This window comes from Hipposideros armiger, unplaced genomic scaffold (genome assembly GCF_001890085.2).
Source record: "Hipposideros armiger isolate ML-2016 unplaced genomic scaffold, ASM189008v1 scaffold_760, whole genome shotgun sequence".
NCBI lineage: Eukaryota > Metazoa > Chordata > Mammalia > Chiroptera > Hipposideridae > Hipposideros > Hipposideros armiger.
This window is the reverse complement of record NW_017732110.1, coordinates 614,297-635,779: the sequence shown is the minus strand read 5'-3', so window position 1 is coordinate 635,779 and position 21,483 is coordinate 614,297. Positions and strand designations below refer to the sequence as shown.

At 36.5% G+C, this 21,483-nt stretch overlaps 1 protein-coding gene across 1 annotated transcript in view; it reads left to right on the top strand.

Moving 5' to 3' along the window:
• The window catches only part of EPHA6 (EPH receptor A6), a 130,547-nt gene that overhangs the window by 87,254 nt on the left and 21,810 nt on the right, over window positions 1-21,483 (top strand). Inside the window, exons 5-6 of the mRNA XM_019628213.1 lie at window positions 1,662-1,732; window positions 4,768-4,893. Coding sequence (XP_019483758.1) covers window positions 1,662-1,732; window positions 4,768-4,893 — 197 coding nt within the window. The remainder of the gene's footprint in view (window positions 1-1,661; window positions 1,733-4,767; window positions 4,894-21,483) is intronic.

Below are 21,483 nucleotides of genomic sequence, written 5' to 3'. Positions count from 1 at the left end.
ACTTACATATGATGGTTAATTTGATCCAGATAGATTCTTATTTTCTTATTTGAAAGCTTCTTTGTAGAAGTTTAGGGTACTTTCTTTTTTTATTATTAGTTTCAGGTATATACAAAACAACATAATGATTAGACATTTACACCCTTCACGAAGTGATAACCCCCTCCAAGTCTACTACCCGTCTGACTTCGTACATAGTTATTACAATGCCATTGCCTATATACCGTATGCTGTACTTTACAGCCTGTGACCATATAAATATACTTGTATATTTAATTATAGATGACACTCAATATTTTATGTTAGTTTCAGGTGAACAGCACCGTGGCTAGGATCACTTCATAGCTTATATAAATGGAGTACTTTCTTAAGTATGATTTTACTTAAACAGCAGTGTCATTTATCTCTGATTAAAAAAAAATTACTCTAACTTCATAATGAATATTGATTTACATGACATTTTATTTATAGTGATTCAACATAATGCAAAATTCGATGTAATTTTTAAGTTACATTTATGTGTATTTGTGGAATGTGAGTTAAGGCCTTATTTCCTCATAGAGTATAGCATTTCAGGAAACAATGCTATAAATAGTATATACACATGAAAGAAGGCATTTCATTAAAAATTGAGATATCGCCTTAACACATAAATATGAGAAACATAAAAGAAGACATTACAATCATTGTAAGTTAAATAAGCTAGACCTAATAAATTTCAGAGATGGGCTCAAATGTTATCTTTATTTGGGATTCCTGAGCAGAATTTGAATACCACTTAAAAAGAAAATTTAAACGATGAGGAAAATTTTGTACTAAATTATTTTCAGCTTTCAATTTTCATGTTTGCCAATTTATATAATATTAGAAATTGCTTTAACATTCTACATACTGGGGAAAACAATTTCAATTGCATAAGATAAAAATAATTTATTTGGAAATATCTCTTAAGAACTTTGGTAGGAGAACGTTCATTGGAAATTATCCTATGAAAACTATAAGACATTTCTGAGTAAATACTCAGTTCGCCATAGGATTTGAAGCAAAATGCCCATTGAAAGAATGGATTGTGTGCCACAGATGTATTCTGTTTAACCATTTGTAATTAGCAATTTGATGAACTGTCAGATGCTATGGATGTTAATGAATTTATTCATGTTGAAGAAGTCATGGGAGAAAGCACCTGCCTCTGTTCTTCGGAGACGATTATCCTGAGAGAGTACAGGACATGCCTCTGCCAAATTTCTGACATTAAAAACAAAAATTATACCATTTAGCACTGAAACTGGAAGACAGTTGTCTAAATTTCTGAAATCCTGACTCAAAAACATTTCTTCATTTTGATTTTTAATGTTTTTCACCAACTCTAGATATTAGAAGTCATATCAGGAATCATATGATGGTTATGCTGATTATAAAATATTTTGTGAGACTCCTATCATTTGAATCGGTCAGTCTGCTTGAGAGTATTTTCTTTTTATCTGGGGCTAATTGTGATTCATACAAAAAACCTTCTATGGAGTATTTTCACATGTTACAAGATGTCCTTAAAAGTGGTCTTTATGATAAGGACTTTGCCTATGAGCGATACATATTTTAATTAATTTTGGTTCTTATCCAGCATAATTCTAAAAATAAGATTCTGTTTACCTTTTTTAAAGGTGCCAATGGTACATAAAGGCCAAAATGAAGTCAGAAGAAAAGAGAAGAAACCACTTACAGAATGGGCATTGTAAGTAGTGCAGTGACTCTCCTCCATTATTTTATATTCCTTCAGCACTTTAAGAATTCATTGTGAGCTTGGATCAGTGAGTTGAGAAAGCCAAAAAAAATCACTTCCAACCTTTTAGCTTTAAGACTTCCTCTGGTTTCCAGGTTAGTTGGTAGAAATTACACCTGTTTCTCATTAAATGATATTGCCTTTTTCCTAATTCTACTTGCTGAAAAACACAACAGACTGAATATGCTAAAAATACAAGATGACTGATTATATCTAGTTATTTAGTACTCATAATGTCTCCAGCATGTGAGTTGGTTTTATTTAGGTGAGCATTAGCCATAGCTATGTTATGGAACCTCATTCCTTCTTGTAAGGACTGTCATTTAAACATATAACAAATCAATTTACAATTCATTAACACTAAAAAAGAAAATCAGTTCTTTAACTCTTAGAATATGTATGAAATCCTTGAGATGACTACAAGGTTATATTCATTTAAAGGATCTCTTCCCAGGCAAGCCATAATTACCACTGTAGTTGGTTTGATAATTGCCACCCTCCCCTCCCCAGCACCCACCACCACCTTCAAATGGCAAATGACTTTGTCAAGACAGTTTCTCAGCAGTGAGATGCTGAATTAACAAGAAAGGGGTTTCTCTAATTAACCGCAGTATAGAGATACTATGTGAGGCTAGTTATGTAACTATTTAAACTCACTTTCTACTTAACATTGAGCAAAAGAAACAAGGGACTTTTCAAACTATATCACCATCCAGGGAAGGGAAATGATTTGACTGAGGAAAGTATAAACTAGAGGGGTGGTTTAGGGCTATTTCTAAGGTTCACATGATTTCTCAGAGTGGTCTAAGGTCCATCTGCACTCACGTAGTCCACTCGTCCTCACCAAAGCTCTTAAGCAGAAGGTCCAGGGTAGGGCCAAGACATGCATTTTTAGCAAGAGTGTTCTTTTGTACATTAAGTTTGAGGCTCACTGCACTGGCAGGGAGGTGAGAGCTGAGACAGCCAATACCAGGCATGGGATGAGCTGGAAAGGCTGGAAACAGATGCAGAAACCTGGATCCAAACACCTGGACAGACAGCTTATGCTGAGCAACTTTAAGATTCACTGTGGGATATTTAGAACTGAAATGCAGAAGAAAGAGATGCTCCTGAGGCATTTATTATCTGTTTCCCCAACTAGCAATTTAGCATAAACTAAACCAGATGGGCCCAGCAAGAAGCAATGAAAATAACTTGAGGCGGCTAAGGAGGTAGGAGAAAGATAAACCGATGTTTAAGAAGTCTTAGATAAGTTAAATGAGTAACCAGTCAAAATTGGAATTAAGTTTGCTTTCTTTTTCTTATACACATATATTGTGTTTACAAGAAAAAAAAGTGACATTAACTAATCAATTTATTCCTTGGAAGTGTGTATCACCTTAAATAATTGAATGGTTGAATTGTTAAAACCACATGTGAGTTAATAAATAATATCTGTTATCTGTCCTAAAGTAATGTTATCAACATGACCATATATCCAATTAGATGCTACAAAACATCTAGCAGTAGCCACTGGATTTGAGTGGACAGTATTCAAACTGAAATCACAACTCCTACTAAATCACAAAAATGCCATATAGAATACAAACTGCAGGTACAGATCATCTGTTCTCCTTTTCTCCAATCCAAACTTTGGGAAATGAAGAAAAGCACAGCATTTCAGAATCATTGTCAGTATACCTGAAAATATGCTTTACTATGCTATTTTGAGAAGTGCCAATCTCATGGTGTATATCCAATAACTAGAAGACAATAGGCAAAAAGTAATAAAAGAAGGTAGCTGGCATAGAAGAACTCATGGAGCAAATTATTGCTAGTAATGGACTTTTCATTACTCTTCTAAACTCACTTTATTACCTTTTGTTTGCTTGCTTTTGAGATCTTTTTTGAAAGAGCATGTTTCTACACAGGCCTAGACAACGCTTAACTCAGTACATTGTATGGCTTTCCAAAAACCTAAGAAGCAACAAAACCAGATATCGTCCACTATGCCTCAAATCTGCATTGATCTTTTAATCCCTATTAATTCATATTCAATACAGGCTTGCTGTGTGCTTAGTACCCATAAAACCATAGCTAAGGTATTTGGAAATATACAGAGATGTGTAAAAAATGATCTCTTGTCCTCCAAGAGCTATCAACCTAATGTGGAAAACATAAACCAGTAAGTAAAACAGAGGAATAGCCACAGGCAGGTCTGGGACTTCTGATACTGAAGTGGTAAATGAATACCAACCACACATTCAAGGTTTCCAGCCATCCCGATTCATTGTTGTAACTGCCCCTGGGCTGTGAGCACTGCACCCCTGCCAGAGGAGTAGCAGCTCCACAGCCCATGACCGGATTCCTGCCTTTGATTCCTGTCCTTCCCTCCAGGATAGACAGAGGGTCCTTCTCAGGACCGTCTGCATCCTGGCCATGGTGGCAAGTACAGGAACACAGGAAAGAGCTATTATTTGTTGTCATACTCTGTCACTGTGTCATGGGGGGTGGGGTCTGTTCTTTACTGCCTGGGAGCATCTGGAATGGGAGAAACCACAAGACTGGGGCGTAAGTTCAGGAAAACCTAGTGCCTTTGAGTAGAAAGGGTCCAGAAGGTGCAATAATATGCTTTCTTGTTTGAGGGGAGTGGGGGAGGCTTATGCCTCATTTCCCCCACATCCTGAGCTAGATCCGATGTGAAATGTGTGGGTTGTTAGTGGATAAGTGAGCTGATTAATTTTTTTTACAGAAATATAATTAAAATGTCAGCTCACTCTCTATTAAACCACCAGGTCATTTTATATTAACAGGTAGATAAAATTTTTATTCCAAGTACTCAAAACTTTAATAGTGTGGGGACATGTGGATGAGTGGGATGGGAAAACAAAATTTAAGTAACTAACAAGAATGAGTGCTTCAGTATATAATTCCTCATTTTAAATAGTCACAAGATGTGTAATTACTAAAAAACTTCTAAACTAAACCAATCTTTTATTCTGTTGCAGTACGCTTTCCAGGAATTAAAACTTACATAGATCCAGATACATATGAAGACCCATCCGTAGCAGTCCATGAATTTGCAAAGGAGATTGACCCTTCAAGAATTCGCATCGAGAGAGTCATCGGGGCAGGTAAACATAAAATCTACACTTATGAAGATATGATTCCTTAATGGTTTTGTAACTGGCTTATCAACATAATATTTTAAATCTTAGCAGTTTTAATCATTGAAAAATTTTAAGAAATGAGAACTAAAATTGTCTTAACATATGTTATTTTTTTAAAAAGTATTTTAAGTACCTTAATTCAGTTTCTAAACAATGAGAAAAGTCACAAAAGTTATTTTTACCATCCTATAGTCTTCTTTCAGTATGAAGATAAATTACAATAAACCTAGAGTGATTCTGGAATTTATTTTAAAACTACAACTTCAGGAATTTCTCATAGGTTATTATAGATTTACTCAAGCTCCAATATCTATAGACATATACTGTAATTAGGATTCATATTGATGACCTGGATGCTATGCAAGACCAAGAAGTGGTCTAAGAATCATGAGGCTAAAATTAGGTTCAATTAGTTCTGTATCATTTTTATGTAAATTAGGAATTTTCCCTATGTAGAATGTTCGAACATTCGAAGCATTATATTATTCAACTATTCTGGATAAATACCAATTTAATGTGAATCAGCCCCCAAGAATTCATTCTGTACGTTACTTAGGGCAGAGGCTAAGCCAATGTAACAGAGACCCCAGAATATTGATTCCTCTTTGCAGTCCTTGACCCAAGGTGAATAATCCATGCTGGCAGAGGCGCTCTCATTCAGGTCTTGAAAGGACCCGAGTTCCTTCTACTCTTTGCTCTGCCTTCCCCTCATGTATTATCCTCCTCTGAAAGGTCAAAGCTGGCTCACCGGCACATCTGTCCTCCAGCCCATGAGAAGAAGCAAAGAGTACAGTCTCTGGCTTTGTATTTAAGGTAATTACCTAGGAATTGCAAACGTATCTATTCACATCTCAATGGCCCAGATACAATCACGAGGACACACTTAAATGCAAGAGAGTTTGGAAATATAATCTCTGACCAGGCAGCCACGCATGAAGGTAAAAAGGCGATAAGGGAATGCATTAACAAATAGAAAAAGGAATCCAGATCCTGAAGGAGGATATTGGTCATCTCTAGATGGTGGATATCTGTGCAATCCTTTGGAGAAAGCAGAACACACCGAAGCCTGACCATTCCTGCCAGGTATCATGTCTATGCAAAAAGCAAAAGGAAGCACCTAAATTATCCCTTGTCCCTTCCAAAGCCCTTCTTTATCAAAAAGACCAGCTAAAGAGTTTGCAGGAACCAGTGCAAAATGAAAATGTAGAGTCCCTTGTTGAAAAATGGTTAAGACTTTCAAGACAGTGACAACAAAGTATTAAACAAATGGCAGGGCCCTTGTAAGCTCAAGGCCCTGCCTGCCTATGCCCACAGAGCTGACTCTGTTTCCCAGGGACACCGAGAACTAGCACTGTTCCAGGGACATTTGGAGAGAGGCCCTTATATCACTTGATTCCCTATGCACAGTGGGTCATCTCCTACATGGCCAGGTCTCCCTCTGAAAGCTGACACAAGTGTCCTGTACACTTAATCCTAATGCTCACAGCCAAAAAGAAGCTGTCATATCAGAAAGAGTAAGAACCTGGAATGCAACCAGAATCTCTGCCCTCTTCTCAACATAAAGCACTTCAACAGGCATTAAAGCTATAATTGAAAAGAGTGATTGCATTATATTTACTTAGTCTGGGGGTTCATTTTCTTAAGACAGCAGAGGAAGACAAAAGAGAAGTTGAATAATTCCATCACACCCTGTATTTGGCTTTTTTTCCCCCTCTGGTATGTCCTTTTATACGGCAGTGTTCAATACTCTCCCAGGTTCAGCAGAAGCATTTTCTGCCATCGCCCTTTGTGCATAAATTAAGTACCAGTGTCAAAAATCATGTTGACACAATGAGATAACACCTTACCCCGGTCAGAATGGCTATCATCAATAAATCAACAAACAACGAGTGCTGGCGAGGTTCTGGGGAAAAGGGAACCCTGCTGCACTTCTGGGATTGTAGATTGGTGCAGCCATTATGGAAATCAGTATGGAGGTATCTCAAAAAGCTGGAAATGGAACTACCTTATGACCCAGCAATTCCACTCTTAGGTATCTATCCAGAGAAACCCAAGACACTAATTCAAAAAAATATATGCACCCCTATGTTCATTGCAGCACTGTTTACAATAGCCAAGACTTGGAAACAATCGAAATGCCCATCAGTAGACTACTGGATTAAGAAACTGTGGTACATTTACACAATGGAGTATTACTCAGCTATGAAGAAGAAGGAAATAGTACCATTTGCAACGATATGGGTGGAACTAGAGAACATTATGCTAAGTGAATTAAGTCAGTCAGAGAAAGACAAATACCATATGATCTCACTTATATGTAGAATCTGAAGAACTGAATAAATGAGCAATGTAAACAGAAATAGTCTTAGAGACAAAGAGGAAAAACTGATGATTGCTAGATGGGATGGGGGTGGAATAAGGGAGAAGGGGAAGGGACGAGGCAACATAAATTGGTAACCACAACATTGCCTCAGGGATAGAAAAGACAGTTTGCAGAATATAATCAATAATGTTGTAAATATTTTTTAGGGGGCCAGATGGACTCATGTCTTGTTAGGGAGACCACTTCATGGACGGCATAGAGGCCTGACCACTGCACTGTACATCTGAAGCTGCCGTTGACTAATATCACATGTCAACAATAATTTAATACATATATAGTCACAGGATGTGGAGTACAGTGTAGGGAGTGGAGTCAATGGAATTATGATAGATCTGTATGATATCAGGGGTGGGGAGGCGGTGAATTGAGGAAGGGAGGTTGTCACTTTGTGAGGGGTGAAAAGCATAACTATTGCGTTGTTTTGTATACCTGAAACTCATTTTTTAAAAAATCATGTTGAGAGATAAAATCAAGTATCTAAAGTGTAAGTAAAGAAGTTACATTTTCTTTAGTTTGGGGGGTTTTCAATAAAAATATAACTTTTGCTCTAAAAAAATGTGTAACAGATACTGTCAAAGTAAACAACAGCTATTCATGAGACTATTTTAATATCTTATTCCCCTGCTCTGTTTAAAAGTTGTGATGGGATTTTTCTCATTTGGTAAAGACAATGTCTAAACCATGTAGTCAACCCAATACATCAGTGTCTGTTTTTTATATTTACTCACCTTTTACTATTTCAACTTTCAAATAATATGCTAAGCATCCTTTTACCATTTATCTTCAGAAAAATCATAAAAATAAATGCTTTATGAGACAAAGCTGTTATAACTTTCCTCTTTGTGTCCCTGGCGAGCACTGTTCTGTTAATTAACCCCATTAGGTCATGTTCTTTAAAACTCTAATTGTCTGTGAAAAAAGCTCATGAATGTGTAGACATTTCCCATAGCAGCAAGGTGGAAAAGCACTGTTGAGTCAAACTAAAGAAGAATTAATTAATAAAGTTATGTAACATCTATGACATATTTGCAAAACTAGTTACTTGCCCAACTTTTTACCGTAAATACCTTCCTTAGTGTCTCATATCCTTTATTTTTTCCCCACGTATTTGATTGTTTCTTCTCAGACTTCATTTCATCATTATCCAGGTGCATTAGGTATTCCCCGTGAAGTGTAAATTAAAGGACTTAAGGGGCAGTATAGATGCTGGACAGAAGTGGGATAGAGTGGGGGAGATGGGAGCAAGAAGCAAGATATCAGATCTTAATAATTATTGGGTAAACGATATTCAGGTCTGATTAAGGAATTGATAGTAACAATAGATTCACAATTCATTGCTGAAGAAAAATCTACAAAGCCTGCATCATTTTTAGCAAAAGAATAGGTAAAACTGTTTCCCAGGTTTCTAGTTAGGAGGCACAATAAGTAATCATTAAATATTCCTTAAATAAGTTATTAAAAAATGAACCCCCAAATAGCTACATTAGATTTTTAAGAAAGAAATGATATCACACCTAACTCATGGTACTTCTTAACATGTTCACTGACAATGTTTATGAGTTGGCTAATGTCTACTTATAAAAGTCACTGTGCTAATTAGTTTTTTTCGTATTAAGTCACTATGCTAATCAGAGACATAGGGATTCAATGTGTCATCCACACACAACCTCTATCCTGGGATTTTCAACTTTATAACCATCTAAATGTTATGTGACAAATCCTTAGAAAAATCAATTTATCCAATATCTAGGCCATATATATATTCTTAAAATTCCCTATCTTTGGCTGTAAATTTTACTGTTTGTTTGAATGAGTTTTCTAGGACACTTGTTTTTTTTTTGTTTTTTTTTTTTGTATTTCACTGTTCTATTTAATAGTGGCAGCTTATCTTTGTTCATCAACACAGACCCGGATTTCCATGAAAATGCACATTTCCATTTAAATGAGGTGAGCAGCTCTGTTGCATAGGAGACTATCAAGATCATCTATCTCCTTTGACTTTTTACATCATAAAATGAAATACTGTGGCCAGAGGACTATAAAACAGAAATTCCCAGGCTATAAGAGCCAAGTCAGATTAGAGTAGAATCAGTATTTTATACATATCTTGAGATAATGAGAAAACTGTAAACTGAATTTTAATCATGGGGTGGAAAAGGTCATTGAAAGGCTATTCCTTTTTCAGTGCCATACTGAACTGAAACCATTGTAAGAAAAATTTGCCTAGCAGAGTATCTATAATCTTGAAACATTATTCCACTGAAAAAATAATTCTTGTATCTCTAAGCCCATAGGGCACTCTTCTTAGTTTTGACCTTCCCTCTTTCCCTAGCCTCAGTGGAAATGCATAAAATCTCCCCGTCATTCATTCTATCCCTTTATCTAAACAAAACTCATTATTGCCTCCACTGTCAGCCTTATCTCCCCCTGGCTTAGTGTCACCATATTTTTTTCTCTTCCTAGAGTAGTCCAGGAAGTTTTAACTGTTGGTTTCTCAGCAATCATCTGCAGGTAAAAGAAAGTCAGAAGGACAACAAAAAGGATATAAAAGTGAGTGTCAAACCAGTGATTAATTCAGCCTAATATTTGGTTCTGTTGTTGCCATCTTGTTTGAGGTCAGAGTTGCAATTAATGGTATAGAAGGCAAAATGCTTTCTTTATGTACCTCTCCTGATTCCCCTGTCATCCCTCAGCCAGCCTCTTCTCTCTGCACTAGAATCTAGTATTTTTAAATTATTGTTTTTTAACTCTCATTTTCTTTATTTTTTTTCTCTTTTATAGCTATATTATATTTTCTTACATGACAATGTAAAATGTAGGCAGTATTTCAGATGTGGTTTCACAATTCAGTTTTTACAGAAGAAAATTGTGTTTATGGCCTATTTCCTCCATATTTAGATGAGATGATCTTATCAGATGCAAATTTTGTTCTTGTCCATCAACTAAAGGATTTATGGTAGAGGTCAGATTAATTTTCTTTTCTAATCCTGGAAATTCCTTTGCCCTATTAACAGACTGAAAATAGGATCAACAACAGATTCTGGCAAAATCTTTGTGCCTTTTACTCAAGAATTTCATAAGTTTTAAATCAAATTATGTAATAAAAGATGGGCTTTATTCATTCTCTATGGACATTATGGTATGAATTGAAAAGACACAGACTGAAACCAGACAGACCCAGGCTTGTATCACAATTTAGGTACTAAATTACACTATGACCTTCACAAATTTAGTAATCTTTCAGAACTTTTCTTTGCTCCTCTATAAAATGAATTCATAATAACAATAGCTATATTGTAGGATTAATGTTAGAATTAGAGATGACACATATTTAGGAGTAACTTAGGAATGATATCTATGATTTTCAAAGTTAGTTGAAAATTACTAATTAAAAACAAAGTTTCATTTTTGTCATTAAATGCTTGCTAAATAAATAAATAAGTATCTGTCTATCAATGAATACCTAATATGAAATATGAATTTAAGTACCATACTTTTAAAATAATGGGAAATCAAATGCATAACATATATAAAATAAAAATAAGCTAGAAGAACAAATTTATAGAGGACAGGTGTGAATTATAGTAGTTTTAATACTTTATATTAATAATTTGCTTGATAAATAAACCCAAATTATAGAACTTACTAAATACCATCTATTTACATAGTGAAATATAGAATCTTACAGAAGAGATTACATTGAGAATTTATTTTGTATTGAGTTTGTATGACAGACGTAATCTTGAAGAGTTTTTTTTTTAATAACTTGCAAAAGACTTATTAATTTTTCAAAATATTTTTCCTTTGGCTTTTCTTCCAATTTGTGTACTAAAATATTTGGTGTAATGAAGGAAATTATATTTATTTTCATAAAAGTACTCCAAGGAGATAGGGGAAAACTGGATGTAGCTTACATAGAAAGAAAAAATAGATATATTCTCTTAAGACTAATAGCGAAAAGAAGAGAAAAAGGACTTACATATCAACAGCAACAATTTTTACCCCTTACATTACTATAGTATATTAGTTATCTCTTTCTACATAACGAATTACACTAAAACTTAGAAACAAGAGCATTCACTATCTTAGTTTCTGTGGGTTGGGAATTCAGGCATGGTTTTGCTCCTGCAGGGTTGCTCACAAGGTTGCAATCAAGGTGTCAGCTAGGACTATGATCTCATCTGAAGGCTCAACTGGGCAAGGATCCACATCCAAGCTCATTTATATGATGGCTGTCAGGCTACAGTCCCTGGAGGACTTTTGCACTGAAGGCCTTAGTTCCTCACTGCCAGTTGGCTGTCGAACACTCAGATTCCTGCCATGTGGGCCTCTCCAGCATGGTAGCTTATTTCATTAAAGCCAGCAAGCATGTGTGCTAGCAGTATTGAAACCATAATCTATTGTAACTTAATCATGGAAGTAATATCACATCACCTTTGCCATATCCTGTTGGCTATAAGTATGATACCAGGTCCAACCCACACTGAAGGGGAAGAGATCACACAATGGCATGGATACCAGGATGCAGGGACCACGGCAGGCCACCTTAAAAGTCTGCCTACCACTTGCATAATTTTCCAAACTTGAAGTTCAGTTGGAGTTTTAAGTATAATATAAATATAATAAAGATGGTAGGCATGTATTCAAAATACAATTTGTTTAAGCTCTGAGCAACAGCAGTTCGATTCCTGGCCCAAGCTGAGCAGCCACTGAACTACCAACAGGTGGCAGGATGGCTCAGCTTAAAAAAATATATATAGGCCAGCCGAGTGGCTCAGTTGGTTAAGAGCTCGCTCAAGAGTTTGAGCTCTGAGCAACAGCGGTTCGATGCCCCGCCCGAGCTGAGCAGCCGACAGGTGGCAGGATGGCTCAAAAAAAAAAAAAAAAGAATGAAAAATAAAAATACAATTGTGGGACAAAGTAAAAATTGAATACAGTTCTGAATTTCTCTTTTATAAGAAGCAAAAGGTGGTTTATGCTCTATAGTTATTAATAATGCCACACACTCAGGAACACTGCCTGAGAGACCATGTACACTCTACACTGGTGAACACTAAGATGTTAATTAAGGCCATCCATCTAATTTGCTTAGGTCATATGATAGTTCATCTAGCATGAGGTAATTATTAATAGTTGATTGTTCCCAAGTGATCCTTGTGTTCTCAGTCTAATTGTCTATTTATTTAAGTAATGACTTTTGTCTTTGTAGCCTGTGCAGGTTAGCCATTGATGTGTAACAAACCATCCTAAACCTAAATGTCTTCAAATAATAATTTCATTTACTCATAATTCTGTGGGTCAACAATTTGGGCTGGGCTCAGCTACAGCGGTGGGTATTGTCTTCTGGTGTCACCCAGAGTTACTCCTGTGAATGGTGGCTCAACTGCACAGTGTTACTGTGAGGCCATTGATCTAGGTGTGTGGGTTCTGATCAGGGATGACTCATCTCTGCTCCATATCTTTTCTCTTTCCTCTACCAACAGGCAAGACATGACAGTCTCAAGGCAGTGTTCTAAGCGGATGGGAGAGTTATATAGCCTTGGCTGTAAACGCCTACAATGCAATTCTGATACTTTATCTTGTTCAAAGCAAATCACAAGGCCGGCCCAGATTTAACAAGGTGGAGTAATAGATTCCACCTCTTGCAAAGCCAAGGAACATGTATACAGAGATGGGAGGAATTTGTGGTCATGTTTTACAACCTTTGTTTTGTAAAACACAAAATGAATCATTTTTCAAGCCTACTATGTACGAATTTCTTCGCACTTTTGCCTCTTAAGTCCATTTTTGCTTTGCACTCCTAATGAATGATATTTATGGTTTCCTTATTTAGTGACTACTAGGTAATCTGCCTTGGGTTAGGTACTATGTGATTTACAAGTAAAGGGGCTCAGGCTCAAGAAGGAGGCTAAGGAAAGTATAATGCATAAGGCTAAAAAAAGAAGAAGGAGGGCCGGCCGAGTGGCTCAGTTGGTTAAGAGCTCGCTCAAGAGTTTGAGCTCTGAGCAACAGCAGTTTGAGTCCAGCCCGAGCTGAGCAGAAGAAGAAGAAGAAGAAGAAGAAGAAGAAGAAGAAGAAAAAAAAAAAAAAAAAAAAAAAAAAAAAGAAGAAGAAGAAGGAGAAGTAGAAAGGAGATAGAAAGACAAGGTAAAGGAAGAAACATCATGAGTGAACAAAACATACATATAAATTGCTATTGAAATTCAAAGACTCTAGAGATCTAGAGATCATTGTAGGCTAGGCGCTCAGATTACATTACGGAGATAGCGATGGAAAGCTAAGGAATGCCAGGATGAGAAAAAGGCAATGTAGACAGGGCAAGAGAGAAGTGGTAAAATAAGAGCTGTGGAGATTGTGAAGAGGGATTTTGGACAATCTCGAGAGATGTTAGAGTTCCACGACACAGGCTCTTCATTATATCTGATTTTTCTTCAAAGCCTACGCTTTTCCTTTTTCTTTATGCAAATATAACTCTAGCTCTGCTTCTTGGCTATTAGTAATGGTTAGTGCATTTTTAGTTTGGTGACTTTTTAGTTTTTAATGACATATGACTTTAAAATGATTAAAGAATGAATTTTGCTTTTGTTGGGCAAATAATTAAAATACAAATAAAATTTGTTTTTGACACTTCATGATTGTTGTGAGAAGCAAATGAGGTAAAATAGGTTTAACTGTCTGTCCAACCTTTATCAGAAATCTGCCATTGAACGTGTTCCCTACCTCACCAGGCAGCCCACTCACTCCCTTGGAAACAGTTCCAATAAATCAAGAAACTTTGCTACAAAAAATGTGCTTCCATGTAACACTGTACATAACCTTATAACACTACCCACTAGTACTTGTTCTGCAAAATTGAACTTATACAGAGTAAACCTAATCCTTCTTCTGCACTACACCTTGACCTTTCAAATATTTGAAGACAACATGTGAACCTCATAAATCTTTCTTTTCATGTCTAAATTGCCTAAATCTTCCAACCATGTTCATGATTTCTGGACACTTCATCATACTGAGAACATTTCTCAAGAGAGCTAGAGTTTTTCTCTAAGTCTTTTCAGAATTGAACCCAATATTCCAAATACTTTCTAATCAATGCAGAAAACACAGGGCTAGCACCTTTCCTGCATTATTGCAGCCTGAGTTTGCACTTGCTTTTTGAACAGCTGCCACACACTGTTGGCATAGAGAGCGCTTACACCAGCTTATCCCCAGTGGTCTTTCTCAGGTGAGTTGCTATTAAACCAGGCCTGTTTCTATACTTGTCCAATTGCCTTTATGATGCCGAGTACAGGCTATATTTTATTTATACACCCACACTATTTATCTATATAAACCATGTATAGTCTCCATCTAGCTATCCAACAATACATATTTTTTCTCATATTCCCATTTTATAAATATTTCTATTAAATTTCATCAAGTTTCTATAGGTGAATTTACCCAAACTCTCCAGGTCCTTCTCCATCTTGGTTAGATCAGCGAGTGCAATCGTTATTCGTATCATCCCTGAGTTGTTCTGCCTTGCAAGTTTGCTATGTGTCTTTATCATAACTGAGCTCAGAGCTCTCTCAGCAGCAATTATTTAGCACACACTTTAATTTTCTTCTTCATTTGGATAATTGTGTTGGCATTGTTTGAATTCTGTATTTTATAGACACCTATCCCTCACTCTATAGAACCCTTGATAATGAAATTGTACCCAATCCATGTACATTTTTTTAAACTTGCACCCTAAAGTTTAATATTTACAACTATGGCCAAGGATTTTTTCTGGGCTGTTAGGTATTTCAAAATGAAAATGGTCATTTTTTTCTCCCCAAATTCCCACCCTCTTACAACTCATAGATCTTTATTCAGAAGTAAGTCCAAATAACAGCCCCTGTTGACTTTTTGAAAGATGGAAACAGCAGCTAGGCAAGTGCATGTGATCTTTTATAACCTCTCATTTATTGCTTTCACGGTGGAATAAATAAACTCACAGGATGGGCAGATGTGTAAATAGAAAACTTGGATGATCTGTTCCTGCCAGAATCATTTCTATGGTTCCCTCCCTTGCTTTATCCTACCCAGAAAGGTAGTCAGTCTCTCTTTGATATTAATAGTAGGCAAGAGTTATTAAATGTTTACATGTTTGAAGCAAGCTTTACTTGTATTATCTCTTTCAATCCTCACAAAGCTAAGAATCATATGAACATTTTACAGACAAGAGAACTAAGACTTAGAGAGATTAAAGTACTTGGTCAAAGAGATGATGATGATGATGATGATGATGATGATGATGATGATTGTTATTATTATTACAAAGCTGGTTAGCTTGTAAATAATAAAGTCAAATTCAACCCCAGAGTAGTCTGAGTTCAGAGTCACATTCTTATTAACCACTACTTTATTACAAATAACCTTTTGTATTTGTGAATTTATATTTCCACATAAGACTATTTTCTTCTGGCACTTGTGCAATTGCTATTTCTTAAACTACCCTTAATTACCACACTCTCCACCTATTTTAGGTAAACTTTGCTGTTTCTTGCTTTAATTCTAGCCATCTGCTTACCTATCAGAAGTCACTTCTCTGCTTTATGATGTGAAGACTGCATCCTAGTTGCTGATCCGCTTCAGTGATTTGTATGGGTAGAGTGGGTTGTCACTCTAAGTGCATGGTTACACAAAAAACCAAGTGCCTGAGCAGGACCGGCATTAATTTGGAGATCGACTATTGTCATGAGGTTACTCTTTAGGGTGAGATCACACATTTCCCTCACCTGGAGCATGGTTCACATGTTACCATATGCCACATCAATCCAGCAACCCCTGTCAGCTCTGCCTTCATAATATATCCCAGTACCCAACCATTTTTTACCACTTCACAGCTACAGCGCTGGTCCAGCCCATCAGCATCTTTCCTGGCCTCCCTTCTCCCACCTTTGTGCCTCTGTGGTATCGTCTCCACACCCAGCACCAGAAGGTTTCTTGAAATGTAAACCAGATTGTGTCACTCTCTGCTGAAAACCCCCCAATGACTTCTTGGCTCACTCAACGTAAAACCCTGTTCACCTGCCTAGCTACCTCTTCAACTTCATCTCTCACAGTCTCACCCTGGCTCCCTGCCTTTTGGAAACAATGGCTTCCTTGCTTTTTTGCAAACATTCTTCATGCATTCCTATCTCAAGGCCTTTGTACTTGATGTTCCATCTGGCTTAGAATCTCTTAGCTCGAGTAACACCATGGCTCCTTTCTTACTCCGTTGCTCCCTGCAACATCTAGGACAATGTTACTTTATCAAAGACGCCTTTTAGGAGAGTAGCAGCCTTCCTCTCACACTCCTTTTCCTCCTTGCCCTATTTTTCCTCTGCAGCAGTTATTACCAACTGATAGATATTTGTTTTGTTTATTTTTCTTTTTGTCTGTCTTCTTTGTCTCCTATTCACTGCTGCACCCTCAGCCCTTTAAACCATGCTTGACATGGAGTACATGCTACATAAACTTTAATGAATGGATATAGAATTTATAATTTACAAAACTGATGAAAGTATTTATTTATTCATTAACTGACTTTTATCTTCAAAAGGTTCATCGCCTTGTGTAAGGTTGGGGTGAGGAAAGAGAAATAGTAATTCACCTTCTACATCCCGAGGGTTAAGAGTCGTGATGGAGACATGATAAGGGTGCATCAGACTCTAGGAGGAAAGGCGTACAAGTTAAATTGGGGAATCAAGGAAGGCCACCCAAGAGATGACTGCATCCTGAAGGGATTGAAGAGTAACTGAAGAGTGTTAGGAGAATTACATAGTCAGATTTGCAATTAAAATGATCACTCTGATGTCTTGTGGAGGAAAGAGTTCTAGAAGCAGAGAAACCAGTAACAATGCAGGGATTCAAGGGAGCAAGAAACACAGTACAAGTCTCAGTTTTCTGACCAGAATGACTTAGATGAAGAAAACAGGACTATTTAGAAGATTGACATGTTGAGATCTGTGTGAAACATCCCAGGAGCTTTCAAAGCCAAGAATGAAAGTCTGGCTATTTTGTTTGTGTTGTTTTTGTTTGTTTGTCTTTTCTTTGTGACTATAATCTGAATCCTCAATTTTAGAGGGATTTCAGTTCTAAGGCTGTACATTATGTTTAGATGTTATGACAATGACTTCATAAAAGGATGAAAATCACGGTGCTCTTGTTATATGAAATAACACATTTTACCCCATTTTCTATACTTCCTGTGAAAACAAGAAAAGAACTGCGAGTAGAGCCATGTCCCATGGGAAACAAATCCACAATATACAATGTCCTTTTTTTTAAAGTGCATGACCAGGACAGTAAGAGAAAAGTGAAAAGTCAGCTCTTCCCAAGAGTTGGCAGGAATGCCTCACTTGAGAAAGTTGTAAGTAAAATTCCAAAGGCTTTGCTCAGCTGCTTGTTGGGTTGGGTGGTGGGCCCAGTTACTGCAGAATCCAAAACCTGGCTAAGCATAGAAAATGCTTAGAGGTGAGGGAAAAGAGTTAAATTTCCTTTCTTTTTTTTTTTTTTTTTTTTTTTAAGCTGAGCCATCCTGCTACCTGTTGGCAGCTCAGCGGCTGCTCAGCTCGGGCTGGACTCGAGCCGCTGTTGCTCAGAGCTCAAACTCTTGAGCGAGCTCTTAACCAACTGAGCCACTCGGCCAGCCCTTTTCCTTTCTTTTTAAAGTAAATTTAAAAACAAATAAATGTGGTGTTGTCTTACATTTGATGAATTAGCCTTTTAAGATTCACTTGTTGATTGATGGAACAAATGTCCATAGTACTGGAGAATAGGGGCACGTCTTACTCTACTCTGTAGCGTGTTCCACAAAAACAGAAGTTGAAAAGAGAAGAGAATGCCCGATGTCTATCATAGGCATAAAGACTTCTTTATTTTCTCCATCTTTCTAAAATTTTAGTTTTTAAAATCAAAGTGATTTGAACATATCTAAAGTTATTTTTTAAATAGAAGGGCCTGTAATGAAATGCACAAGCATACACACCACTCTTTCCCAACTCCTCATCCAACTCTAAGTCCTGTTAATTTGTGACAATTCTTTTTCACTGATTCTGTTTTCTAATTCTAGTGGTTACTTCCATCTTCATTTTAACATTAGACCTTATCTATTGACTTCCTATTATCACAGATAAAGATTGAGCTTCCTTACAACACTCACTTCTCCTCTCAACAGAGCTATTATCATCATAACTGGTTACCTTTATATATCCTTAAATATTATATTTGAGTCTCTATGTATTGTTCCAACAAAGATAGGCACTATTTCTAGTACATACAATCAAATTGGAAGTTGAAAAATTTATTTTCAAAGTCTTATACTAATGTTTGTGAAATATTTTGGCTCGTTCTGGTAAGATTTCTGATATGGGAGCTCCTGGTAGATGTCATTTTTTGCTAAGCTAGAAAGAGAGAACGGTTTGGCCTTACTTAACCTGACTGCTGGATTGTATGGGTCCTTTTCAGCGATGCCAGCTTCTCCAAAGTAGATTTGCTCTCCTGATGTCCTATTGCAAATGCTGCTGGAAATTCATGGCTGGGTTTCTCTAGAGCAGGGTTTGGCCAACTATCACCCACAGTCCAAACTACCTGTTTTACTGGGACACAGCCATACTCACTGTCTACTTATTGTCTATAGTTGCTCTTGTGCTGCAACTGCAGAATTAACTAGTTGCAACAGAGTCAGAATTTTCCACAAACCTAACGTATTTATTTTCTGGCCCTTGACAGGAAAAGCTTGCCAGTCCCTGCTCTAGACTGCTCTAGACAGGAGCATTAGTCAGTATATCCAGACTCTGTAACATGAGAGGCTGTATTCCTAAAATCTGCTCTCCTGTTTTCGTTTGGACCGACACATGGGTCTCATCCTTTCTCCTGGTCACTTAACGACTATGGAGCCGTTATTTCCCTTAGCCCACGATCTTCCTCTCTCTTGAGTTACCATCTTCACGTTATTGGAACAAATCCTCCATTGAACTTTCAAACTGAGAGTGGAAAGCTTACAAAGAAATTCATTTTCTGGATTCTTTTATATCTGAAAATATCTTTTTAATAAATGAAATAAATACTCGAAGCATATAATTGTAAGTTATAAATATTTTTTCCCTCTGAATTTTAAAGCATTGTTCTACTGCCTTTTGACAGCACGACTGCTAACCAGTGAAATGCTGGAGGATTCTATCTGGAATGGCATGTGAAGGTGTACGCGCAGAGAGGCTCTTTCAGTCTGGAGATGTTTGCTCTTTGAAAATCTTTAGTATTATTTCTATGTGACTCTCCTCACCTGAGTTCTCTTTATTCTCTCTGAAATTCCTATTAGTCATTTATGGAACCTCTGAATTGAGTTTTTACCATTCTAAGCATTAAGCTCCTATATTTGATGTCTGTGTTTGTTCTTTGTAAATGCAGATTTGGTCTATTTTCTAGCAGCCTTCCTCCATGACATCTACATATGTTCCAAGGCTCTTATTGAGTACTTTTTCTGTCATTTAATTTTCAGATATCTACTTTTCTTATCATTTCTTTTTTTCAGCATCCATGTCTTTCTTGATTGATGAACTTGTCACACACTGTTTCTTTCAATTTCCTTCTTGGTTGTATTATTTTTGCCTTTCTTTCCTATTGAGGACTCTTCTCACCTGTGTGGTGAACCTTGGCTTTTCATTCATACCCAAGTAAGGCACTGATTGAAGACTGTGTGAGAATGCAGGCATGTCCACAGCGGGCATCACTTTGGGTAGTTAGGGGACTGCTTTAGTGGAGATATTCAAATGCCATTATGCAGTTTGTATTTTCCCTGGGAACATTCTTTTTTTCTCCTGTATAGGCATCTTCTGATATTTTGTAGGAATGCGTGGTCAGTTCTTCCTTGTGAAAGTTTCAAACTATACCCTTGCTCTGTTTGGGGCCCATGTCTCAGTTCTGCCCTTTGCCATATGAGTGCATCAAAGCCAGGAGTCCATCTATTCTTCTGCCTTGTGCCTGTATCTCCTCTCAACAAAAGCAGCCTCTTCTTCACTTTTTATGCCCTACTACACCCATTAATACTTCCCAGTATTTCATCTTAAAAATTTTACTGAATTCTCATCCACTGGAGTCCCGTCTCTTGTCATTTGTCCTTAAGGGTTTACACTTGTTTTCCTTTTGTATTATTAGAGGAGCAAAAGGAAATAAGTGCATATTTACACTATCATCTTTAACCAGAAGTCAGGCCTACTGTGTTTGCAAAGGTCTATAAAATGAGACAAGCCTGGGGGACCCTCAAAAATGAATATACTTTCTAATATATATTAATTTCTAACTCTTCTCCTTATTTTGAACCCTAAACCATTTCCATGTCAATTTGCACAACATGAAATAAGACTACTAGAATTGTTTCCTATGTATCTTCTGACATAAACTTTAAACATTTAAAATTAAAAATCAATTAGTGATTCATATTATTAAAAATATTTTATTTGAAGAAAATGTGCTTACACTGAATTAAATCATAAAAGCAAGTAATGGATCAAGAAATCATCTGATCTGTTTTTATCTGAAGATAGCAGCTACTGTGTGGAAATACCAGTTTTATAATTTCTCAAATAAAAGTTTTTCTGTATATGCAGACTAAATGCAATTTTACTCTTTAGTTGTGGTTTTCTTTTCTGACCGTTTTTCTTTTCTAATTAAATGGAAATGTAGCATCCATGACAAGTGACATGCAGCTCTCATTTTTTCCACTAACATGAACATGAGCACTGTCATATTTTCCCTGATTCATGACTTTCTGTATATTAAAATGCAAAGCAATCATCTGCCCTTCTATTATTTTTAAAAAAAAGAAAAGAAACAACAAAATATTATTTAGCATCTCTCTCTGCTCTGCTTGCATTCTTATATGCCTGCACAAAATGCTTTTTAAAAGTTTCTGAAAATTCTTTATTAATCTCAATTTCAAAGAGTTATATGATATATATTCACATTATTGCAAGTGAATTTCTCTTTATTTCTATCTTCCATTGACCTATTGAGTTTTAAAAATTCTACGCTTTTTTCTCTCAATTTCAAAATACAATGTGGCTAAAATTAGAATATACGTACTTGAAACTTATGAGACTATTGCAGCTGTCAACCATTTCTTGAGCTTTTAATCTAATAAATAAGACTAGATGTTGTTTATG